Source organism: Nicotiana tomentosiformis, chromosome 10 (assembly GCF_000390325.3).
Source record: "Nicotiana tomentosiformis chromosome 10, ASM39032v3, whole genome shotgun sequence".
NCBI lineage: Eukaryota > Viridiplantae > Streptophyta > Magnoliopsida > Solanales > Solanaceae > Nicotiana > Nicotiana tomentosiformis.
The window spans coordinates 64,776,632-64,804,212 of NC_090821.1; the positions used below are offsets into that span (position 1 = coordinate 64,776,632).

A 27,581-nucleotide genomic window follows, 5' to 3' on the forward strand; every position below is an offset into this window, starting at 1 on the left:
TACAAATTACGGAAAAAACAAAATAACTAAAGGCAAGTCCATCCATAGAAAATATCAACAAAAAGGCACTCCCGAAGTACCGCCTCGTAGTCCCAAAAGTAAATATGCAAGACAGGAGGGATCTCCCGGAATACCGTTCCGTAGTCCCAAAGTAAATGTGCAAGAGATTCTCCCGGAATACCGTCCTGTAGTCCCAAAGTAAATGTGCAGGGTAATCTCCCGGAATACCGTTCCGTAGTCCCAAAGTAAATGTGCAAGGGAATCTCCTGGAATACCATTCCGTAGTCCCAAAGTAAATGTGCAGGGGAATCTCCCGGAATACCGTTCCGTAGTCCCAAAGTAAATATGATTTCAACAACTGCACATCAAGTGCTCACATATCACAACTTGCCACAAAAATCAACAATACATTATTTTCCATAATAAGGAGCCCATGGCTCGACCATAATGTGTACAAAATCTTAACAAAAATATATTTTACATAAATTCAAGGTGGAAATCACACCAAATCATCATATAGAAATAATTTCAACAAACAAGGATCTAGGCATGACAAATAGAGGATTTAATAAGTGCCAATAATTTCCAATTTAATACATAAGGGCATCTAAGGATTTTTAATCAATGAAATTCGCACATATAAATCAAGTACGTACTCGTCACCTCGCGTACATGATTTTCAATTATACAATTTGCACATGAGACTCAATGCCTAAGGGGAAATTCCCCCACTCGAGGTTAAGCAAGACACTTACCTTTTTGAAGTTAGGCCGATATTCCAAAATTGCCTTCTTGCTTGAATTGACCTCCGGACGGCTCCAATATTTCTTGAGCCTTCCTTACATTACTACGAGGTTACGAAAATTCTAGCAACTTCAATCTATTTAGAAGCATAACAAAAGTGAACCATAATTAGGAAGATTTTCATGGTTTCAGCTCATTTGAGCATTTTATCAAACACTAGGTGTGCAAATTTGGTTACAAGGTTCTTCTACAAGATTTCTTTCATTCCACAACCCAATCTTTACTTAATTGATCTCAACAATCTTTCTACAAATCTTATTGGTACAATCATATATACATAATACTCTTACACCCAAGAATCATACTCCCAATCACCAATCTTTTACCCTAAACTCGAAATTAAAGACTAGGGGTTGAATCTTACCTCTTTGATGAAGATCTTGTGATTAGCTTCCTTGATTCTTGAAGATTGGATGATTAGAATGTTAAGTTTCCTCCTTCTCTCTCTAAAATGCTCTTATCTCTCTCTAAAACCCTCAGAAAAATACCCCAAAATAAGCCCCAAAGCTTATTTATCAAAATGGGGTCGGGTTATGAAAATAAAAAAATTAACCCTCCGAAAGCAGGCTTGCGGTCGCATAATGGACTGCAGAATGGGTATGCGGGCCGTCAAACTGATCGCAAAATTGGTGCCCAGAACTGGGCTCTTCTGGTCCATTCTGCGACCAGTTTGCGGCCGCAGAAGCAGTTTTGCGATCGCATAACTATTTTGCGATCGCATAATTGGTCGCAGAATTGTATTTTTTCAGCCTTTTGGTCATAACTTCTTGTAGAAATATCCAAATGACGAACGGTTTAAAGTGTTGAAAACTAGACACATAGACCTTTCGTTTGATAGGTAATACACTATATAACTCTTCATATCAAGAGAGGTATGCTCGTTTGAAATTAGGTCTTGTGCGAACTCACTTGAAACTTAGTCTATTATGAAATTTTCAACTTCAATATTCGATGCCGAAACCTATCGAATCAAGTCCGATTGACCTCAAATTTTGCACACAAGTCATAAGTGACATAACGGACCTATTCCAATTTCCAGAATTGGATTCCGACCTCGTTATCAAAAATTCAACCTTCGATCAAACTTTTCGAAAATCGTCTATTTTCCAACTTCCGCCAAAATGCGTCGAATTGTCCTACGGACTTCCAAATCCAAATCCGAACATGCGCCTAAGTCTAAAATCACCATACAAAACTATTGACATCATCAAAATTCTATTCCGAGGTCGTTTGCTCAAAAGTCAACTCTTTGGTCAAACTCTTTCTATTTAAGCTTCAAAATGAGAATTTCTCTTTCAATTAAATTCTAAATCTTCCGAAAATCAAACTCGACCACACCCGTGGGTCATAATACATATTATGAAGTTGCTCGGTACCTTAAGTCATTGAACGAGGCTTTAATTATTAAAACGACAAGTCGGGTCATTATAGTTGACTTTTTGATATCGGTGTCGGAATCCGATTTTGAAAATTTAAATAACTCCGTTATGTCATTTTATGACTTGTGTGTAAAATTTGAGTTCAATCGTATGTGAATTGATAAGTTTCGGAGTCATTTGTAGAAACTAAAAATTTCAAAGTTCATTAGGCTTGAATTGGGGTGTAATTCATGGTTTTAGCGTTGTTTGAGGTGATTTGAGGGTTCAACTAAATCCGTATGCTGTTTTAGGACTTGTCGGTATATTTTGTTGAGCTCCCGAGGGGCTCGGGTGAGTTCCGGGGGGTTAACGGATCATTTTTGACCTTTGGTGAGATTGCTGATATCTGTTGCTATATTTTTCTGATTTTCTCTTTCACGTTCGCGAGTGGGCCCTCGTGTTCGCAAAGAGTGTTTTCTGAGTGTGAGGTTTTGTTCTTCGCGTTCGCGAAGGGGAGGACACGAACGCGAAGGTAGGGTCTGTGCGCGCATCGTGAACGCATGAGAGGTGTCGCGTTCGCGAAGAGGAGTGAGGCGATTAGGGACCCCGGGTTCATGTTCTACGCGTTCGCGAGGTGGCGTTCGTGTTCGCGTTCGCGAAGGTCTGAGCTAGTAAAGCTTCGCGTTCGCGAAGCCGTGGTCGCGTTCGTGAAGGGTAAGATTTGCAAAGCTTCGCGTTCGCGAAGAGTTAAATTTGTGGGCAATCAGGTTGTGCTTCGCGAACGCGAGGGACCTGTCGCGTTCGCGAAGAAGAGAGGCCTGGATAGAAAGTTTAAGTTCAGAAAATGGGATATTTTTCATTTTTAACGATTTGGAACTCGGATTGAGGCAATTTTTGGGCAATTTTCAGAGAAAATAACGGGGTAAGTGTTCTTAACTCATTATTGGTTAAATTACCCGAATCTATGATTATTTTTATCATTTAATTGGTGAATTAAGTTGGAAAAGTTTGAAAACCCTCTTAGTTTAAATTGAGGATTTGAAGGCCGAGTTGTAGTCGGATTTGAGTAATTTTGGTATGGTTGGACTCGTGGTTGAATGGGGGTTCGGATTTATTAATTTTTACCAGATTCCGAGATGTGGGCCTCACAGGTGATTTTTGGGGTGCAATTTTGAATTTTTGGAAAATATTAGTATTTTGATATGGAATTAATTCCTATAATTTTTGTGGGCTGAATCAAATTATATTGACTAGATTCGAGCTGTTTGGAAGTTGATATGCGCATAATAGGATTTCTGGGGCATTGTTTAGCTTGCTCGACATTAGATTTGGCTTGTTCGAGGTAAGTAACTCTTCTAATCTTGGAGTTGAGGGTATAAACCCTGAATATATGTATTCTGTAAATTATTGGGAGGTGATGCACATGCTAGGTGACGGGCGTGTGAGCGTGCACTATAAAAATTGTGACATAATTATTTCTGTGGAATTTTGTAGTTAAATGACCTTGGCATTTTTCATGCGATTTTATGAGTTAAAGAAATTAAGCTGAAAAGCATATTAAAAATCATGTTGAGGCTATGTGACAGTATTATTGGGACCCACAGAGGTCATATTGTTGTGAAATATTTATTTTAGATTGAAAATTCATTCTCAGTCATATTTATTTCATTGTATATCATATCTCAGTCTTTGTTGTTATTTATTGATACATCATATCATTATTTTTGGACTATTCTCATGACATTGTGAGCCCATAAGAGAGAGAGACTGAAGAGATTGATGACTGAGGGAGGCCGAGGGCCTGATTGTGAGGATCTTTTTGGGATCGGGTTGCACGCCGCAGCAGGCCATGTTGGTTTTATATATATTATACTATTGCACGTGAGTTGTCCGTGCGGATCCAGGTATTGATACCATAGCGCGTGAGTTGTCCGCATAGCACGTGAGTTGTCCGTGCGAATCCAGGAATTAATACCATAGCGCGTGAGTTGTCCGTGTAGCACGTGAGTTGTCTGTGCGGATCCAGGTATTGATACTATAGCGCGTGAGTTGTCCGCGTAATATGTGAGTTGACCGTATGGATCCAGGGATTGATATTATGGCACGTGAGTTGTCCGTGCTTATAGCGCTTGGGCTGTAGGAGCCCCTCATGAGTCTGTACATACCCCAGTGAACGCAACCGACTATAAATAGGGATCGAGCTGCACACCGCAACATGTATTATATAGCGATGAGTGATTGAGTGTGCTGAACATAGTGAGAGAGAATGCGAGACAGTGAGATTGAGTACTCTGAGAGTGTGAGTACATGAGTACAATCTCTGAGATACATATGACATATATACATAGAGATGTGTTTTTCCTCATGCTGTACGGTATCACATTATTCATGATTTCTCACGCATGTTGACAGATCGGCATAGTGATGCATTTGTTTTACACGGGTTATCCGGAAGGAAAATGAAACATATTGTTTATTATTGAAATAATTTTTGAAAAAATTACTGTTCTCAAATTATTCATATTTTTGGCAACTTCGGCAAATGATTTGGGTTTTCACTAATGTATTTGAAAGGAAGAAATATTATTTTTGAAATCATGATTTGACTGAGCATTTTATCTCTGTGTTTCTTCTGGTATTATTTGCTTTATGTTGTTATGGACTGTTGTGGACTAGTGATTTTTGACCCGGCCTTGGTAGAAGCTCGTCACTGTTTTCAACCTACGGCTAGGTTTGTTACTTACTCAGTACATGGGGTCGGTTGTACTGATACTACACTTCTGTACATTGGGTGCAGATATTGGCTGTCGATGTTGCTGTGCTCGATGGTTGCAGGATATGAAGATGTACCTGCATTTCTGTTGTAGCTGCCTCTTGTTTAGGGTGGCCTTAGATTTATAAAAGCTCTGTTTATGTATTATTCAAACAGACTATGTATTTATTTCATTTTCGCTTTGTATACTCTATTCTTAGAAGCTCATGATTTGTACTACCAGTTCTTGGGGAGATGTATTAGTTTTAGATATTTTTTTTAATTAATTTCATTGGAATTGGATAGTTGGAAATTGGCTTACCTAATAGGTTGGATTAGGTGCCATCACGACTAGTGGGATTTTGGGTCGTGACAAAAATTTTCAAAAAATTTAAAATTCATCTTCAAGTAAAAATCAAAAATTTCATGGCCAAATACTAATTTCGAAAAAAAGTAATTTTTTTTTGTAAAAATGAATTCTTTTTTATGGCCAAACGGGCCTTAGACTCATTATGCAAAAGGTTAAACCGTTAAAGGAAAGGGAATTGAATTTCCTCCAAATTTTCCAAAAGGATATTGAATTTCATTTTCCTGATTGGATTGGAAGACCATTCTAAAAAAGGTGACTTCTCTATCATTTTTATCTTCTTTTTCCCATTTTACAAGTCTTGTTTAATTGTGTGCATTGGGGATTCAAACGACACCATTCCATATGCATTATTTGGTCAAAAGGAAATTCGATGAGATCACTTTCCAATTTGAGCTATCATCTTTTCACCCTATTTAAGGATCGGACCTTTCAGATTGGCAAAAGTGCCATGTATTTTTCATGTATTTCCTTTTCCTCCCTACTTTTGTTTTCATTTCATTGGGGTAACCATCAAAAGGTAGTATTTCTTTGGCTTATAACTTTTTTAAAATTGGAAAACCATTTTCATTTCTTTTTTAGGACAGACCAATTTTGTCCCTTTGTCTTTCTGGTTGAGGATTCACATAATTCTTTTTGTTTTTCTCATATCAATGGTGTCTGTGCCAAGTACTCGTAAGTTAACTATTTTAGGAGCACTAACTTGTAACCTCCAACAAGATTAAAGGCTCAATGTGAACAATTGACCTAATAGACAACATGACAAGCCCTTAGGTTTGAAATCCTTATCAATCTTCCAAAAGTGGGGATTAGTTACAAAAAATTTGTCAAAATGCCAAAATAGAGGAACCCCAATTTCAAGAAATAACCATTAACCAAGAAATGCACCAATAAGATTATATTAGAAGTAAGACCATTCATACACAACATTAATATAACAAATCAAAACTCTTCACAAGCCAAACCGTTAATAATCATGTGTCCTCTTCTTAAGGTTATTAAAAGAGTTTAACTAGTATACAATGATCGCTCAAGAACAAATTTTACATCATCAGATCACCTAAAAAATAATAACAAGCAACGTCCATAATTAAGTGAGAATAGTAATTTAAAAAATTAAGTAATTACAAGGTATGAGTTACAACATATTAAATACACTACTAACATAAAAATATTACTCCCTCTGTTCACTTTTACTTGGCATGTATACTAAAAATAGATTTTCATTTTTACTTGTCACTTTACGCATATCAAGAGAAAATAAATTTTTATTCCTGTTATACCCACAGTATTTATTACTCATTTCAAATCATTTTCTCAATTTCAATAAAATATGCATCAATTAATATGGGTATCATGATAAATTATGCATTTCATTTATTATTTCTTAAAGTCGTGAAAAGTCAAAACATGCCAAGTAAAAATAAAGAGAGAGAGTATCTACTATCAATGTATATATACTTCTAATCATTATTAAAATACTTGGACATGGATCTTGAGGAAGCATCTTAATAGTAAATTCATAATTAAGACTTATGATCTCACAAGCCGCCCCAATTAATTGGCCGACTAAACCAAGAAATTAGCTAGTCAAAGTTGGATGGCTCTAAGAATTTGAGAAAAATACTATATATCTAACAACAAACTACTTGAATATTTGACCATTCCAAGGTTCATTATTATTCTTCAAATTGTAGAAAACATCAAGAATCAAGTCAAATTCAAAACAGTTGTCACAAGAACCAAACATAGGACAAGAACAACTTCCTGCTAGTTGCTATCAACACAAATGAAAGGCCAGATTTGACTGTACAGCAATCAAGAAAGTAACATCTGCATAAAAGTATCAATTTTGACACGGATTTTCCGCAGCGAATTGCTAAATGATTCATGATTTTTCAATTAGCTTCAACTTGGTCAACAAGGTGTTGAATCCATTACCAAAAGAACAAAGCATAATATGATCAAGAATGTATATTTACAGACACTGGTAGTAATCAACTTTTGCTAATTAACCATCCCTAAAACCTAGAAAGAGCAAATGGGAATATACAATGGATGAGAACTATAGCTAGTGATTTCAAGAGTAGGATCTAACCAAACCAAAATTACAAAAGGATCTGGACTTGAACAAGCCACCAAAAAGGAACCTAGTTGGAGATTCTTGTTGAACTGGATTTAACTCTTCAGGATTGCCTTTCACTCGAAGTATCGTTTGTCCAATAGTTTGTCGAACAGATTCGATGATCTTAGCATCAACAGGGTACCCTGATGAATCGCTAACGTAGAATGTATTTAGAGCTTTGCCTGCTCTTGTTGTCACTTCTGCTCGGGTGACAGTGAGGCTATTCTCGCGGAATATTCTAGTAACATCAGATAGCAGCCCTACTCTGTCTGTGGTACATAATTCTAGCTTCAATCCCTGAACAAACACAAGGCAAAATGATCCTATTAGAAATGAAATCCTAAGCCTACAAGACAAGAAAAAGGCAGTATAAAATTGTCAAATACTAATATGACTCAGGGCAGTTAATTAAAATGTAAAATAAGACAACAGGAGAGACATAATCAGACAACTAATAGACAGATACAAAGTTAAGAAGCATATTTTAACTCAATAATACAATTAAACACAGTAGGATTCCCTCCTCTCTTTTTTCCCTTTGGCCTACCACAACAACAAACCTAGTGTAATCCCTTTTGGCCTAAGAGACCTATTAGTTATTACATGAAGGAGCTAAGCTAGAACTGAATAATTGAACCTAAAAAGATGTCTAAAATAAGTAAATCAGAGTTCTAACCTCGGATACTCTTCTTTCTATTGCTGCTTCAAGACATTGAATCACTCTTTGTCTTTCTGCATCTGATTTTACAGGAGATCCATCGATATGCCTTATGCAGTATTCCTTGAAATGCAACAAGAGTTTATCATTAAGTCCACAAACACAGAGATAGTAAAATTCAGGTAGGGGTAAAGCGATAAAACAATAAGAAATTTCTGAAATACATAGGAAAGTGTAGTACCTGGTAAGCTTCTGGTCCTTCAGTATCAACATTGCCATGGAAAACCACATACTGCATATCCGTCATAGTACAAATCGTATCAAACAGAAGTTTTGGTCTATCCTTGCACCGAATTGTCACTACAGAATAGTCCTTATCTTGCCAATTAACAACATTCACGTTCGGCCTTTCTTTATCATCTGATCCGTCACCCATTGCACGTTCATAGTCCCGGTCTGCAAACATCAACTGATGAAGCCTTCTTTCAGTATGAGTAACCCCGTGAGAAACCAACGTCTTAGCATCTCTTGATTTATTGCTACCCCTAAGTACATTACATAACAGTTTCTTGACCATAGTCAACCTCTCGAGGTCAGAAACTGCACCCCCGTTTTCGTCATCAGTAACTTGCATTATAGCTGCTGCTCGGGTGTTATGGGTCCACACTTCAGCATTCACCACATTGCATCGTAGGTTGGTAAGGACAGCACTTACTTCAGATAGTAGACCTGGTCTATCACTTCCAATTAACTCAATTGATGTGTGGTTCATTCCTGTAGTAACCCCAACTGATCTTCTCATAGAAGAGGCAAAACAAGAATCTGGACCAAGTGACTGAAAATTTAAACACCCCCAAAAAAGCAGTCAGCATCAGTATTAATAGATAAAAAGGGCAGCCCCGTGCACTAAGCTTCCGCTGTGCACGGGTCCAGGGAAGAGCCGGACCACAAGGGTCTATCGTACGCAGTTGTACCTTGCATTTCGGCAAAAGGCTGTTTCCACGGTCATGACCTTGGCAACAACTTTACGCAGTTGTACCCTGCATTTCTGCAAAAGGCTGTTTCCACGGTCGTGACCTTGGCAACTAACTTTAGCAGTTACGCTAAGGCTCCCTTTTCATCAATATTAATAGATATAAGCAAAAAATCCCAAATTGCACACAGACTACAACTCACCTTCATTATATAATCCAAGATCGGTTCTTCTGTAATTTTATTCCCTTCTTGATTAGTGACATTGAATACTGCCAACAGAGGACAACTCATTTAAATTCCATTTTCCAAATTGAAAGTAAAAATGCTATATTAAATGAGATAAAAAAAAGGTAAAAAGTTTTTACCATCCATGAACCAACCACCATCAGAGCAAATATAAGCCTTGGTAATAGTAAGGTTAAGATCAGTAAGAACTTGTACCACCTCAAGAAGTATACCATGTTTATTAGCACTATCCACCTGAATCAAGAAACCAAAGATTCACAAAATTAGAAAAAATCCCATCAAATTTCAAAATTTCAGAGTAAATCAAGACAACCAAAAACAAAACATTACCTGTATAACAGTAGCATTTTTGCAAGATTCATTGTCAATTACCACTCTGACAGAAATAACCAATGAAGTTGGAGTAAATGCTATGAATATTAAGATTGAAGTGACAGTTAAAGATTAAAAAAAAATAGCTTGGTGTACTAAACTCTCGCTATGCACGGGATCCGAGAAAAGACCGGACCACAAGTAAACAATATGGCTTGAACCCAGAAATAATAAAATTATTATTAATAATAATAACCAGTACCTTGGTGGATTCATTCTTCTAATAAATTTTTCATATTCATCATCCATTATGTTCTGAGAATAGCTCACAGTAGCTTCTGAGTAATAGGAAAAAAAATACAAGAAATGTCAGATAAATAAAGAGAATCAGTATTACCAATCACAAAGAAGATACTAGAACCTAAGAGTGAAGCAAGTAATTAACAATATTAAAAATAAAGCTAAGTAATTAAGAATTAAGACTAGCCCCCAAAAAAGACATAGCAACAAACACTTCAAAAATTGTAAAACATTTCAAAACACATACAAAGAAACATAAAACATACACAAATATCAAAATCCACCAAATCCCATAACAAAAAAAAAAAAAAAAAAAACTGAGAAAAGTTCCCTTTTTTTTTTTTTAAACTCAGAACTCAAGAGAACATGACTTAGAACAAAAGAACAAGATGACCCACAAACACAAAGACACTTATGTTTTCAAATTAAAAAAACAATATTTTTGGACCCCCATATGAAATCATAAGCTTTGGGAAGAACCAAAGAACATAGAAAGGAACAGAAAAAGAGAAAAGGGAGAAAAGAGCAGAAATGGCACGTACCCATTTCTGAGGATTGGTGGTGAATTGGGTCAGCGAGATTTTCTTGATTCTCTAAAAACAAGAGAGGGCTAAGCTTATGACTTATCAGAAGACCTCTCTCCGACCAACGATATGGAAAGTGAATCTTGACCAGTCCCCTATTATATAATACTCTAGTACTAGTAGAATCAAAAATAAAATTTTATTTTATTATTTCTAAATACATACATATACTATAATTGTGTGTATTTTTTCCTTATATGTAACACGCACCAAAATAAACAAGGTCACTATTGCGTTGGGATATGTAAGATTTTTATACTTTTAATCACAGGTATTAAGTTCGAGTTTCTAAAAATAAAAGTAAAAATAAAAATGGAGTAGGAAGGGATTCCCCTTTCAAGATTTTACGACAGAATTCTAATATTGGTATAGGACACTAGGTGAAAAACTAAAAGAAAAAAATTCTAAAAGTTGCAACCTTCTAAAATACCATACACACATGATACATTATATATGCGGGTTCGATCAAATCCATTAACTTTAGTCCAAATTTTATATTTATCTTAATAAATTTATTTAATATGTACAAATTAAAATAACTTATAATATCTAGAATTTCAAAAATCCAATAAAATTTAAATTGGCTCCGCTTTTGACCATACACATCTCAAAATTTTACATAAAATACTTTGCTTTCTTTTCCCCCTTTCTTTCATATGCATAAGAAAAAGATTTTTTTTTTTCAGGTTATATGTGTATTTAAGAAACTCTCACTTTCTGGCTTTCTAGTTTTAGTTCTTCTTCGAAATTCAGGTTTTAGTACTTAAAGAGAAAGTTCCCTAAATGAGGGTGGGGTGGGTGGGGTGGGGAAGGGTAGGAGGTGACTCGGCGTACTTTAACGTTTGGTCAGTGAAGTTTGGTGAAAGAGGGGGCAGGGTAGAGCTAAAATGCGCTGGCAGTAAAATGCACTAATTTATAGTACTACATTCTAGGGTCAATTTTCATAAAGTCAAAAAGACGCCTCCAAGGTTCGTGGAAATTTATATTCAACGGAGTAATAGAAAAAAAAAGAATATTAGGTTCGAACCTAATATACCAAGTCAAATTTAATTATAATTAGTTAATATGCACTTGAACTATAATTTGTGAATCTGAAAGTTAAGAGTACTCTATTTCTATTAAATTTTTGATTTTCGACTTCAAATACTTTTTATCAACTTCAATTCATATGTTGTTCATCCCTCTACTTAAGTTGGTCTAAAGTTTTTTTTTTACTAGAAAAATGACATTTAACTTCCAACTCCTATATTTTATAACGGCTGTTACATTAATGTTCTATTGGAAATTAATGACCTCTTGATTGGTGTAATGCTTCTATTTTCTTTCCCAGTTAATTAGTTATAAGCTCAATCTTAATTTAGAAGAAAAATAGATTAAGGAAAGTGATTGATTCTTATATGATCATGTCTAATGGGGTCACATGACCTTTAATTTTTAGTCCATCATTTTTTCTTAAATTGCACGTGACCCTTTGACATAAAGATGATAGCTAGTGAATATAATACTCATTAGTATAAGATACGATTAATTTTGTTGGATCCTAAACAAAGAACTAACAGAAATTTTGGATTGCGTAAAAGTACTCTAATACAGTAACTTGTTATTTGTGAACAATATAATAATATCAACTCTCAATAGTATATATATACACTAGGTACAAGTGATAAATACTTGTTGGTATTTAATGTTTGTACCAAACCAATCAATTTAACTATAGAAATTATCAAGGAATACATATTATTTGTTCATGGTTAAGTGTTAAAAACTAATACAAATAATAGCACATATCTTGTATTTATTAATTTGACATAAATATCAACGGGAAATATTATTTTTTTTGGGTCTAAGCCCTCAACAGTCCGTCTATGTCATGATATAGTTAAACCATTTGAAATATATTGGAATCGTATAAAAGGAAGAAGAAAATGAGAGAAGTAGGAAACTTGAAGTAAATGAGGCGAATTCAATATTTAAATTTTATTGGTTTAACTTTTAAGATTTTTAATATTGCACCTATTATATTTTTAAAGTTATGAGTTTATATCTACTACTATTTATTATGATTTATTGAATTTTCACCCATAAATTTATACTCTACGTTGAAAGTACTGATTCAGTTGAACCAGATAACTCTAAGCTCCGTCCACCCTCGAGGCAGATAGAACATAAAGAAGAATATTTATTCTCCCACATGTTTGATTTTAACATACAAAAAATAACAGAACAATGTATATAATTCGTATATGCAGGAGTATCTTTTTTCCTTCATTTGTAAATCAGATCCATTAGGTTTAAGTATGGGTATCTGAACTAAACTAACCTAGAACACGCGCATTGCATGGGAGATTCCCAATTAGCTAGTTCATATGGAAATTATTTTTTTTAATTCTAATACTTGTAGAAATAGTAAAAAAGGATAGTTCGGTGGAAAAAGCATCCCGCGTCCACGAAGAGTTCAGAAAAAGTCACATCCCAAGAGGTATGATGTACGCAATCTTCCCTAATACAAGCGTTAGTGCCTGATTCCACGGGTCGAACTCGTGAACTATTGGTCACTCGGAAACAATTATCGTTACTCCAAAGCACTCTTCCACATGAGTGATTGTAAAATTAAAATAACACCAACTTTAAATTATTAAGAAACTAAACAAAATTCTAGTCACCGTTCACTTTGCGTCTTTGCCCCTTAATCCTGCTAAAAGTCACCTTACTCCGCTCGCTAAAAGTTTCCCACATAGTCGTGTTTCTCCCGTTCCATTGCTACCCCCACAAAAATTAGTTAATCAACCTATATAAAATAGTGATTGACCACCAAGACACGTGGTGGTATGTACACAGGGGTATAAAGGAATTTTCGTAAGTGGTGTTGAAATAAAACTACAGTTTGCTTAAATATTCTTTTATAAAGTGAAATTTATCTGTCGATTCATTTACAAAAATTAATTCTAGGTCAGCTGTCTCTCGAAAACAACATTTCTAACTGCACAATGTAGGGTTAAGGTTCACTGGTTGATTTTGGTCATAAAGGGTAAGCGGTCACGGATTCAAACCTTCTTGAAATCTTCTTTTAGCAGTTAAAAGTGGGACGTTTTAAAAGAAAATAGAGGTTCGAGCCCTCAGCTTCTCCTGAAGAAATATGATGCAATTTCTAATGAGTAGCGCTTCTCCCACTTATGAACATAATGCGGCTTGAATTTGAATTAGTTAAATCAATAGATATCGAGTATCATATGGTTAAACCAAAACCAGAACAAATATGACTGAACTTGAGGATAAATATTTATATATAAAACATGTAATAAAAAAGCAAAAATTATAAAATTATATTCATCTGTAAGTAAAGAAATATCTTTGAATGGATTTGAGTGTCAGCACATGGTTTGAGCAGGGGCAATAGGTCAATATATGACTGCACAAAAATATAAGCATGTCTTACGGGGCATGCTTGTTGCCCTTATTGTCTCCTCTACCTTTGCACATGCTTTCCTCTGCCAACCCATATTTCCTCTTAACCCATCCCTCCTCCTTTTTTAATCTTTAATATTTTATTTTATTTGATTTTATGATTTTCTTTTTTGTGTGTAACAAATGTCTATATATTTATAGGTAGATTAGCTTCTCAGATACTCCATTTGTTAGGTAGCGAACAACCACGTAAAGTTATTTAAAAAGGGATTTCTCGGCGCACAAGATATACCGCTTTCCCGCAAGGTTAATTCGGGGAAGAGGCGTACCTCAAGGAATGTGTTGTAGACTGTCTACTGTAATACAAGCATTAGTGGTTTGCTTTCACGACTTGAAACCCTGACTATAGGTCACATGAGACAACTTTATCGTTGCTCTAAGGTTCTCCTTCCACCACATATGTTTGAACTCGGTATCTATACTGGTGGAAGATAGCAGGTATTCCTTGAAATTAATAGAGATGTGAGTAAATTGGTCAGGATGCCACAATTATAAAATGAAAAAATAAATAAATAAAAGAGTGGAGTATGGTGATATTCTGCACTATACTTGATACGATAACTTAAATTCTGAACTTTCTGCTTAAATGTACCATATAGCCACAATTACTATCCACACTCAAGTATTGAAAAGGGAATATATAATTGGCTCTCACTTTCTTCACCAGATTGTTTGTCCTTCTTTGCAATTTGAGGCTTTTTTATTTTATTTTATAGAAGTTACTATATCTTTTTCAGTCAATTAATCTAGTTATTTTACTTTTCCTTAGCAAATGTATTTGACGTTTAATACATATATATTTTATAACATTTTATGGGCTAAAAGATACACATCAAGTAAGATTTGATTATATTTAAGCTATCTCGGAGACTTGTAATGTAACATATAATAATATGTATAAGTAATTTAGATGCGCAAACAACAAATTAAACAATTTCAATTAAGGATAGAACTTACACACAAGCGCCTAGGGTGTCATTATCCAAATATTAAATTTTTGAATTCTGAATGCAGGTCAAGTGGGGGTGGCAAGAAAATCAGAGAAATTGTCTTACTCAGTTTTGTAACATATTGTAATTTTATTTAATTCTATTAGGATCTTATGGTCCATGAACTACTTTTGGACAATTTCTAGCTTGAGTAGTTACTTTCAATATTTCCTTTCTTTCAAAAATATAAAAGCCTGGATTTTATGAATAATGATTGCATATATCAGTTTTAATGTTTTAAGGCTGACAATACCTCAATCCAAATTGGATCTCTTCAAGTTGCCGTAGGGAAAATTCATCTACAACTTCTGTCTTCTTGTAAATGGGGTATAGCTAGAATTTCAGTTTATGATTTTTTTTTTATCAGTATCATTTTTACTTACTGAGTTTAGGATATGTTATTTATATATATTCAATAAAAAATTTAATATAAATACAAAGTTTGACCTAAAATTATTGGGTTATGTCGAAGCCATAACTCTAACTTCGCCCATGTTCATCCGATCTTCTTTGTTGGAAAACTATTTTTCCCGAGGAAGTCAAAATTATTTATATATATTGAATCCTCTTGACTTATTCGACTCACTTTCAATTCCTTCTTGTAAATGATGACTCTGCCAATAGGAGAGTAGGTTCTATCCCATTGCTATACACTACAAAATTATTTCCCACTAGAGCAAGACATTAGTTACAGAAAATCCTCCCTCCCAACAAAACCTGTCGCTTGTACAACATATGAAATGGAAAAGATTCCTCAGACAAAATAACATGTTATCCTTAAAAAGAGTTGACTAAAAAGTATTGTGGGAAAAAATGAAAGAGAAATTTCCCTTGTACATAAATAAACAGTTGCAAAGCTCAAGGTGTAGGACACAAACATATACAAACACCCACAAAAGTCCCACAAGAAACATGATACTTTGCCTTCCATTCACCATAGGAATTTAAATTATTCCTCAATTGGAGAAGGAAATTAAAGCGGATATGGAGATTGGGTGTTTTCCACCTTGCTAGGAAGTGTCAATAATGGAGGTAATATATTGATATATCTATACCATAATGGGCACTTTAAAATGTGGCTAGCATTTTGCATTAATTAATATGCTAGCATTTTGCATTGTTGAACTAAACCAAACAGTCGTTCATCTAATTTTTTAAACTAAAAATAGCCGGCATATATATAATATATATAAATTTTTTATATAATATGCGTATAATTGGTGTATAAATAGTTTTATTTTCAAAGAGATCACAACTTTCAAGTGATTTTCATAATCAACCTTGGCTTTTAGGATTGAATGACATGCACTACTTAGGTGATGCCTAGGTGATAAAAGTACCTTTCATGATATTGGATTTGGAAACATAGGTCTTTTACTATAAACTCATCGAAGCAATGTACCAAATTAACAAGAAAGAAAAAGAAGGAGAAAAGAAAGAGCAAATGAGTGATATATTCAACCATAACTCAATAGAAAAACAGATAGTGTATGTAGATCATAGTCTACCCTAAATTTGTCTGTTTTAGACTAAAAAAAGGGCTTGTAGCAAACCATTAACCTAGAGATATGAAGATTCAAATCATAAAAAAGAAGTTATAAGTATTAGTCTAGCTCTATCTATTAAAAAAAAGTTTAAAATAAGAAGGGAAGAACTATTTGTCTAGCTAGGTCAAAACCTAGGTATATATTTGAACTTTATTAACTGAAATTAACTACTCATACATAAAAATATACTCATAGATTCATATCATCATTAATTTATCTCTACACTTAAGATTACTATTTATATTATAGTAACAAAGAATTATTTAAAAATGCTAGATCTTGAAATATACACCAACGCACGTGACTCGTACCAGTTTTTTTAGCAGACCTTTTTCTTAAGTTTTCACGTTGTTCTGTTCCTTTCTTCTTTTTCTCACCTTCAACTCCTGGCTGTTCGTACTGGTCAAGGGACATACTAGATTTGTTGAAAAAGTGCCAGCTCATCCTCCACGTTAGAAAGCCAAGAAGTGACGTGTCATTGTCTGTAATTTCAGGCATCATCGTTTTTCTTTTCAGAATATTTTCCTTGCTTTAAAGGAAAGCCACAAATATTGAAAGTTGACAATTATTTCTCAAATACTAATCTAAACTCAACTTTTTTACAAAATCATTTTCCTTAAAGGGGAAAAAAAAAACATTTCCGAAAACCAATTGTTTTTTGAGAAATTGACCAAACCCAAACCCAAATTATACATATTTTACATGAAACTGGTAGATAAATTACAATCGAATTTATAAAAGATTAAGGTGTTATCATGATTTGAAACTTCAACTAACCCTGGCTAATTCCTTCTAAAATTAAGCAATCTCCAATCTTTTTTGGGCCCTATGTACTGATGTATAGTATCCTTACTTAAACAGTTAAACAGAAGAAAGTGCACGAACATAAAATTGAAAAGATGATATTAGGAGCCCGTTTGGCCATGAAAAGTTTTTCAATTTTTTTACAAAGTTTTTTACTTTTTTCGAAATCAATGTTTGGCTATAAAATTTTAAATTTTCACTTGAAAATAAATTTTGGGATTTTTCAAAAATTTAAAATACTCCAAAAAGCTATTTTTCAAAAATTTTACTCAGATAACTCACAAAATTCAAAAACAACCCAAAATTATATTTATGTCCAAACACAACTCTAAAATTTTCAAACACCATTTTCACTTGAAAAAAAAATTCACTTTTTTTTGAAATTTTACAATTCTTCTGTCCAATCGCCCACTAAATTTCTCTCACATTTACCAAATGACATTTTCTATTTCGAATTACTACCACATTTATTTTTTATTTCAACCATTTTTCTCTACCCTTTCCAAAAATAAAACTTCAGAAAAGTTTCGATAGACCAATACGTGAAAAATTAATCGATAGAGTTCTTCTTCAAAGGACGTGTGGTAGTTTTCAATTAAACTGATAAATTAATGATTAATATTCTATATGAAACATCACTAACAGTTTGTACATTTGTTATAATATTTCAGTCGTATAATTGATGTAGTAATGACGCAAAGAAAATAACAGCTTTCGAAAAGCACGAGGGTTTAACTTAAGATCAAATAATAGCTCACATGAACTACATGCATGAGTGCTTAACCTAAATCACTAATTGGCAATTTAAAAGGCTAATGCAAAGTCTCATAAACCAATAATTGGCTCACAACAAACACGAGGGTACTTTTAAATATCTCAAACATATATTGCTCAATCTGGGAGTTACATTATTGATTTTGCATATCGATTTCTTCTAAATTAAAGTTGTAGATAGCTACATATGAATTATTAATTTTTTCAAGAAAAGTAGCTGTCTCAACTAAGTATGCATAATAATTTCACATGACTTGTTTCTGATTTGTATTGGATTACTGAGGAAACTTTTATTACAAGCTAAGCAAGGTGTGTTTAGTGTTTCTAACTCTTCAAAATAACATATCATGATTTCCATGCACTAGCTAAGATTTTAAAATTATTTTCATATTTTGTAGGTTTACTTATTATATTACTTTATCATCAAGAGACAAGTTATAATCAAGGATTAATATTACTCTAAGAATTAACTCAATGGAGCTTGGTTCAAGTATCATATATATATATATATATATATATATATATATATATTGAACCATGTATATTGGAATTCTAAGCCTTTTCATGTTTTTAGTATAACTCATCTTGTATTCATAACTCACTGAATTGACTAATGTAGTTTCGCGCTACTAGTAGGATTTCGCCCTAAAGGGAAAAATACTCCTTAGCAGGATTTCTGATTTATTCAAATGATTCGAACCTGAAATCTCTGGTTAAATATATACCGATCATATCCATCCCACGACACCAAGTCCCTCACTTATGGTCTAAATATTTTTCATTAATTCTGTCAAACTAAATACATATATGGAGAACTAAAGGATTAAATTCATGTAACACACACACACACAACATGTTATTCTGTGAAAGTAACAGAAAAGATACTCTTAACTTTTGTTCCCCCCCTAGTTTTGTACATATGGTTGTTACATAAATGGGAAAGGAGAAACCAAATCTGATGATATCCATTTTGTGTCCCTGTTATAAATAGATAAGAGAAGTTAATTTGTGCCAAATTTCAAGAGAACCATTAGACAGTAGATAAAGGGAATGCGGTCCCCTTCTCCTTTCCGCCGAGTGTTGAGACTTGAGAGTGACACTCATGAAATAAAAAAATAACTCAATATTGTATTCAAAAAATATATAACAGAAAATTTTAATTTATATTGTGTTATATAAGTAATTTGTTTGACAAAATATATACTAAAAGCTAGTGGTGGTGGAAGTGGCAGTGATGTGCTCCTAAGGTCATGACTCTTGATGGTCATGGTTGACAGAGGCGGATCCAGGATTTTTACTCTATGAGTTCAATATTTGAGTTTTTTTAGTATTAAATTCATTATATTTTTGAAGTTATGAGTTTATAGTTACTATTTTTAAATTATGCTACGCATCAAAAGTATTGGGTTCAAATGAACCTAATACCATAATGCTGGAAACGCCCCCGGTGGTTGGTGAAGGTAGCCGGTACGTAGTCTCGGTTGTGTAGTGGTGGCTGATACTAGTTGTAAAATGGCAGGGCAGAGGTAGTATATAACACGTGGGTTCGGCAAAATCGATTATTTTTGGGTTCAGACTCGTATTTATATTAAAAATTAAATTCAAAATCTAATTACTAGTAATTGAAGATATATTTTAAAATCAGAACTCAAATCTTGATTCGACCAATAAAAACTTTATTTACATTAGACTTCGAATATCTTTAAAGAGTGTCCATTATTCGTACCTCAAGTTGAAGAATTTTCTTGCCAATCACCAACACCAGCTGTAACTAGGCCACATTCACACACCTTCCCTTTCCCGTTTAGTCCCCACAAAATCTGAGATTCAGATTCATGCGAGGATATCATCTACTCTCATCATAAGGTCGTACTTCTTACAATTTTACGTGCCGATATTTGAATTTCGAGAGTCAAACAAACTTTTTTTTTAGTTGTAGTTTTATCCTATGTCTTTTAAATATTTTAAATTCTTAATTATTTGACTTGTAATACTTTTTACGTAGTTTTCAAATATGTAAATATCATTTTAAATTATTTTAAAGATTTTATGTATGAATTCACGATTAAAATCAAGAAATTTGACTCTCAAATTTCGATCTATAACACATAGTTGGGACATAGGGAGTAATATTTTTTACATAACGATGATTTTCGGATTAGCTTGTGTGTATTTAGACTAATTTCACTTGATACTTGATATCTTCCAATAGGTTAGATATATCGAATAACTTTATTCACCAAAACTTATACCGATAAAAAGAAATAAAGTAATATTTGTCTTATTATCATGGATCCTAGCCAACCCTAAATGTGAGAAGGATCACTTAAATATTATCCTACGAGTCTCAAATATTCGTTACTTCACTTTGTCAAGTTTTATTTATTATATTTTTATGCCCTATTTAAATTGTCTATTACCAGTTAAATTGACTAATTTGTGAGATAAAATTTGTCCTAATTTGTGAGATAAAATTTGTCCTAAGTAGATTCACCATTTGGATATAACATGTAGAGACTAAAAAAAAAGGTACTATAGATTCACCTAATAAATGTGACATCGATTTTCGTTCCTACAGTAGATTGTTTCAGTATACATAAGAAGAGAGTTGCCTTCGTACTTTTGATACGGATAAAATTTCTATTCAAAATTTCGGAAAAAAAAGTCTAGTAATTTGTTTTTCTCTCGATTATATTCAAAAAACGAATATCTTCAGCTAGCACTCAGAAATGGAAAATATTCCTCATAAAAAATAAATTTTATCCTTTAAAAGAGTAGAATAACTTCTCCTACATACATATTAATAGCAATTAGTTTATTGCCGATTTTAAACATACAACTTATTTGGAATTTTTTTCAAAGAACCAGCTTATTTGGAATACCCATTAAGTTTTTAGTACCTCCTTTCAAGGTAGTTTCGTTGTTATCTTCACAAGCTTGTTTGACTAGATATTGCTTAACTTAATAAACATTTGAATTAAATTTCCAAGAAATTTGTTTTACAAAACCAAGATATACCCATGAAATGCAATAATTATAAAAAAAAGAAGAAGAAATATCCATGAAATGTACTACGAATAATTATCAAAAAGAAAAAGGACGAAACTAAAGACCAGATGAGTGATATATTAATTCAACCCTAACTCATTAGAAAATTAAGAGACAAAAGTAGATCATGGAGGATACACTTATAAATTTATCTTTATTTTGTTTTCACTCGGTATTCAGTATGTTTCCTATTTTTGCATGCTTGCTTGGAATCGAGAATCTATCGAAAATAGTCTTACCTGCACAAGGTAAGAGTTTGCGTATTCACTACTCTTCCTAAATCTCACTTGTGAGATTATACTGAATTTGATGTTATTATTGTTGTTATTCGATATGTTCCCTATTAATGGTAATTTCATACTTAATGCTAAAATAAGAAACCTTTAGTTAAGAGGAGTATTTATCACTCCACTACCATATTTGGGTAGCCCTAATAAATTTATGTGTTCACATTTAAAAATGGTCTAAGACCAAAATGTTAACCTAATTATAAAGGACATGCATGACAAAAAAGTTGTTAAAAGGGAACTTTAGATCGCATGATCTAGGCCTCTAGATAGATCAAATCCTATATATGAATTTGAAGTATTAAAATTAAGCACTTTGTTCAAAGAAAGTTACTCCACTACTATCTTTTCCATTTTAATTGTATTTTCTTTTACCATATTACTTAATTAAGAAGAGATAATTAAAAATATATATTATTAATCTGTGTTCGAAAAATAATTTCTATAGATAAAAATAAACCAGAAACAGAAAAAAGAATAGAATAAGAAGAATAAAAAAATTCGAGACCAACAGAAAAATGTGTTTCCTTGAGGAATTTAATCCTCTCACTGTTGTTCAATGTTATTGGATTAATTCCTCCCAAGATAAAATAGAAAAACTATTTGTAATACCGGCAATGGAAATTACAGAACTTCGTCGACCTTAATAAACGACATTAAACCACACTGGTGCTTACATTTTGCTTTGGAAAATAATGTAGAAATACAGAAGTGTAACGACCTGGCCGGTCATTTTAAGTATTATAACCCCATTTTCCTATTTACTTCTCAAATTGTACTTTACAGTTATTGTGTGAATTGCCGGGGTAATTGGTTCGGGTCTAGTGAGATTTTGGAAGGAATTAGAACACTTAGTTCCAAGGTTTAAAGCTTAAGTTAAAATAGTGACCGAATGCGGACTTATGTATAAACGACCTCGGATTCGAATTTTGATGATTCCAGTAGCTCCGTATGGTGATTTTGGATTTAGGAGCGTGTTCGAAAAAATTATTTGGAGGTCCGTAGTGAAATTTGGCTTGAATTGCCGAAAGTTGAATTTTTGGGAAGTTTGACCGGGGGTTTGACTTTTTAATATCTGGGTCGAAATCCGATTCCGAAAATTTGAATAGGTCTGTAATGTGAAATATGACTTGTGTGCAAAATTTGAGGTCAATCAGACGTGATTTGATAGGTTTCAGCGTCGTTTGTAGAATTTGAAAATTTATTAGGCTTGAATCTGTGTGTAGTTCGTATTTTTGAGGTTGTTAGGTATGATTTGAGGCCTCGAGTAGGTCCTTGTTATGTTATGGAACTTGTTGGTATGTTCGGACGGGGACCCGAGGGCCTCGGGTGAGTTTCAGATGGTTAACGGATTGATTTTTGAATTTGGAAGACTGCTCGAACTGAAGCCTTCTGGTGTAATCGCACCTGTGAAAAAGTAGTGGCAGGTGCGAGCTCGCAAGTGCGAGCAGGGGTGCACTGAAGCGAGGTGCGCATGTGCGGAAGGTGCTTCGCAGGTGCGCAATCGCACCTGCGCGAGAAGGAGCGCATATGCGGGCAGAGGGCTGTGAGGCATTGGTCGTAGGTGCGAGGGAAAATTCCGCACCTGCGTGAGCGCAGATGCAGACGAATGCACGCAGAAGCGGAAACTGGGCAGGCGAGTGGAGTCTACAAATGTGACGTTTTGCTCGCACAAGCGGATGCGCAAATTTTGTCCGCAGATGCAGAAATCGCTGGGGCAGAACCTTAAAATTCCAGGGTTCAACATTTTCACCCATTTTCGAATTTTGGAGCTCAGGTTGGGCGATTTTGGAGAAGAAATTTTCCACACAACTTGGGGTAAGTGTTCTTAACCCCCTTGTGATTATATTCCATGAATTAATCTTCATTTTTGGTGTAAGATTATTGAATCTTCAAGAGAAATAGAAGGAAATTTTTAATAATGTCACAAAAAGAATTTTTCAAGTTTGAATACCGATTTGGAGTCGGATTTGAGTGAAATTAGTATGGTTGAACTTGTAATTAGATGGATTATCGTATTTTATGAGTTTCGTCGGATTTTGAGATATGGGCCCCACAGATAATGTTTGGGGCATAATTTCGGATTTTTATGGAAAATATTAGCATTTTGATATGGAATTAATTTCTATAAATTGTGTGGACTGAATCAAATTAATTGTTACTAGATTTGAGCCGTTCGGGAGTTGATACATACATAATAGGATTTTTGGAGCATTGTTTAACTTGCTCGACATTGGATTCGGCTTGTTCGAGGTAAGTAACTCTTCTAATCTTGGAGTTGAGGGAATGAACCCTGAATATATGTATTTTGTGAATTGTTGGGAGGTGATGCACATGCTAGGTAACGGGCGTGTGGGCGTGCACTGTAGAAATTTTAACATAATTTTTTCTCTGGAAATTTTATAGTTAAATAATCTTGGCATATTTCATGTGATTTTATGTGTTAAAGAAATTGAGCTGAAAAGCATATTAAAATTCATGTTGAGGCTATGTGTCAGTATTATTGGGACCCACAGAGGTCATATTGCTGTGAATTATTTTGTTAAATTGGAAATTCATACTCAGTCATATTCATTTCTTTGCATATCATATCTCAGTCTCTGTTGTTATTTATTAATACATCATATCATCATTTTGGGCTATTCTTCATGATATTGTGAGCCCGAGAGACTGGAGAGATTGATGACTGAGTGAGGCCGAGGGCCTGATTTGTGAGGATATTTATGGGATCGGGCTGCACGCCGCAACATGTTGCATATTTATGGGATCGGGCTGCATGCCGCAACATGTTGCATATTTATGGGATCGGGCTGCACGCCGTAGCATGTTTGATATCGGTCGAGGGCCTGATTGTTAGGAAGAGTGTGGATCGGGGCTGCCCGCCTGCAGCATACTTTATTATTATAGCAAATGAGTTGTCTGTACAGCACGTGAGTTGTCCGTGCAGATTATAGCGCTTGGGCTGAAGGAGCCCCTCCGGAGTCTGTACACACCCCAAGTGAGCGCAGGTACCTACTAAGTGCGAGTGCCGAGTGCTGAGTGAGTGGGAGGCATGAGTGACTGGGAGGCATGAGTGATTGTGAGGTATGCCCGAGTGACTGTGAGGTTTGCCCGAGGGGCTATTTATGATTTTATCAATGAGTTGCATCACATTGGAATGCACACATGACATACATGCATAGAGGGGTATTTTCTCACGTTGTACTACATCACATCATTCATGATTTCTCACACATTTTTACAGATGGGCATAGTGATGTATTTGTTTTACACGGGTTATCCGGAAGGAAAATGAAACATCTTATTTATTATTGAAAAGATTTTTGGGAGAAATTATTGTTTTCAAACTATTCATATTTTTGGCAACTTCGGCAAACGATTTGAGTTTTTACTGATGTATTTGAAAGGAAGAACTATTATTTTTAAAATCATGATTTGGCTGAGCATTTTATCTCTGAGTTACTTCTGGTATTATTTGCTTTATGTTATTATGGACTGTTGTGGACTATTGGTTATGAACCCGACCTTGGTAGAAGCTCGTCACTACTTTCAACCTATGGCTAGGTTTGTTACTTACTCAGTACATGGGGTCGGTTGTACTGATACTACACTTCTGCACATTGCGTGCAGATATTGGCTGTTGTTATTGCGGTGCTCGATGGTTGTGGGACTTGAAGATGTACCTGCGTTTCTGTTGTAGCTGCCTCTTGTTTAGGGTAGCCTTACATTTATAAAAACTCTGTTTATGTATTATTCAAACAGACTATGTATTTATTTTATTTTCGCTTTGTATACTCTATTCTTAGAAGCTCATGATTTGTACTACCAGTTCTTGGGGATTGCACAAGATTAAGACCTTTATTTACTTAAATTGCTTTAATAATTATTATTGAAATTGGATAGTTAGTAATTGGCTTACCTAACAGGATGAGTTAGGTGCCATCGTGACTAGTTGAATTTTGGATCGTGACAAGGTGATATCATAGCACTAGGTTCATAGGTTCTACAAATCATGAGCAAGTGTCTAGTAGAGTCTTGCGGATCGGTATGATGACGTCCATACATATCTTCGAGAGGCTACAGGACATTTAGGATATATACTTCCCATCTTTCTTTCCTTATCATGCGAGATTGATTCCGCTTGAGACATAACTCTTTGAATTTCTTCCACGTATTCGTATGCGCACATGAGCGCTCGGTATCAGCTGTGCATCGCCGGCTTGTGATTTTATGAACGAGGTTCAAGATGTGTATTCTGTGTTTTGGTGATGGGCCAGTCTGGAGGACTTGAGGCCAGGTTTAGACCGCAGCTTAGGCTCGGTAGCACCAGTTGTAACCTGTACATTTGGACTCATATATTTGGTAATATTCCTATGAGTGGAAGTTGTGGCTCGATGAGCTGTGGAATGGCTTTGTGATGAGTATGATATAAATGCGGGATGTGTTAAGACGATATGAATATGACGAGAAGTGTTTCCTTGAAATGTAAAGGAAAGGCCATTGGGTGCTTGATTTTCGAATTGATGTGGCGTACAGTCTCCACTATGAATGTTTTGAAGGATCTTTCCCATTGTTAAATTTTGGGGTAAAACTAAATTCTCACATCTGGTTAATGAGTTTGGACTCAGATAGACTAAGTGATTGTATAGTAATTGTGAATGCGAAAAGGTATAACAAGATACCAAATTGAGGCTAAGCAGGTGAATTATTCCATGTGGAGTAATCTACGTAAGAGTATTCCTTATGATGTGAGTAGAGAGTTTCTTTTCTGCCGACAGGGTGTATGGGTGGAGGTTTGAATCTGAATTTGGTTGAGAAAGTTGACTTGTGTGTTAAGAGGATGAATACGAGCTTAGCGGATGATTGAGGTATTTTTATGGTTGGCGTTGTATGAACTTAGGAAGAAGTTTTGTTGGACTGACTATGGCATTATGGCAGTAAGAGAGTATTGGTATTGTGAGTTATGGAATGTTTTAATATATGGCTTTGAGCCAAGTGGGGGAGTCTGCTATTGACAATTTGATTTTATGGTTAGGTGTTAAATTTTAATTTTGGTCTGAGGCATACTTGTGGCTTAGCTATGACTTGCAGAAGTTGAGATCGAGGATGACTCAAATAAAGAAATTCCTGGTTAAGGATTAAATTGCACGTATGAGTATATAAAATTCATGGGATGAGTGAGTTATTATTGGTGAATGACGTAGTACGCACGGAGTATGAATTTGATTGGGGTATTAGAGTAGAGTTACTTCTTTGAGTGTTATTGTGCTAATGGGGCACGTGTCTTTTGACCTATTTGGGCGGTGCAATTAGATTTGAGCAAAGTGGGTAACTCCCGAGAAAAATCCAATAGGTTTGAGAATTATATATAGCAATTGAGAATGTTTTCGGACTTATGTATGGATAAAATCCGAGATTTGCGTTTGATGATGCCTGGACTTGCGGGAATTCTATATGACTATGGATTCTATATTTTTGTATAATGAAGGTAAGAAGAACAATTTCAAATTCACATAAGGTATTCTCACAGTGAGTGTTATAGTTGTGGTATTTTTGAAGGTGCTTAAGAAGAATACAATTGCTTATGGGACGTAGGGCGTTGTGGTTCTATGCTAAGGTTTGTAGGGTGAGTTGTGGTTAAAGATCATGGTATTTTAGCAAGAAGAAGTATCAGTCTGATGACAAATTCGGAAGGGACTCGGAGAAAATAGGACAACTGGGTAGTAGGTTGGATCAGTATGGTAATAGATATGATCGGTTCTTTGGGTGCTTATGATGTGGGGGTTTTCTACAGGTGCTTTGTGGCAATACACCTGGACTTGACGACCTGCGTGACTTGGTCGAGTTAGAGGAATTTAGTTTTAAGGGCTTGATTATGTGCAAATGGATTCCAAAGTATTCTTGATGATTTCTACCGGTGTGGAGAACGTGTTGTGTATTGTGATTTCCTCCTGGAAAGAAGCAAGAGAAAGATTTCTAACTAAAATGGTATGTAAATAATTGGTGACTCAAAGTTGATAATAAGATTCTTGTGCTTTTCACATAATGGCAAGATAGATGTTATGTGTTGTACGAAAGCTAGATTTTCATGTACAAGGTGGCAGTACAGTCTTGAAGAGAAGGTAACGAATGTTGGACAACATAGGCAGGTTCAAATAACTAGAGGAATACTATTACTACTTGGTG

The 27,581-nt window shown here is 34.6% G+C and overlaps 1 protein-coding gene across 1 annotated transcript; it reads right to left on the minus strand.

Moving 5' to 3' along the window:
* Positions 1-7,194: 7,194 nt before the first annotated feature.
* LOC104106280 (ACT domain-containing protein ACR4) lies at positions 7,195-10,586 on the minus strand. The gene is made up of 8 exons (XM_009614784.4): positions 10,440-10,586; positions 9,860-9,935; positions 9,616-9,661; positions 9,405-9,519; positions 9,241-9,308; positions 8,306-8,899; positions 8,083-8,187; positions 7,195-7,703 (listed from the first exon to the last, which is right to left on the minus strand). Exons 1-8 carry the CDS (start codon positions 10,441-10,443, stop codon positions 7,362-7,364), a joined length of 1,350 nt encoding a protein of 449 aa, XP_009613079.1. The 5' UTR covers positions 10,444-10,586; the 3' UTR covers positions 7,195-7,361.
* Positions 10,587-27,581: the final 16,995 nt, after the last annotated feature.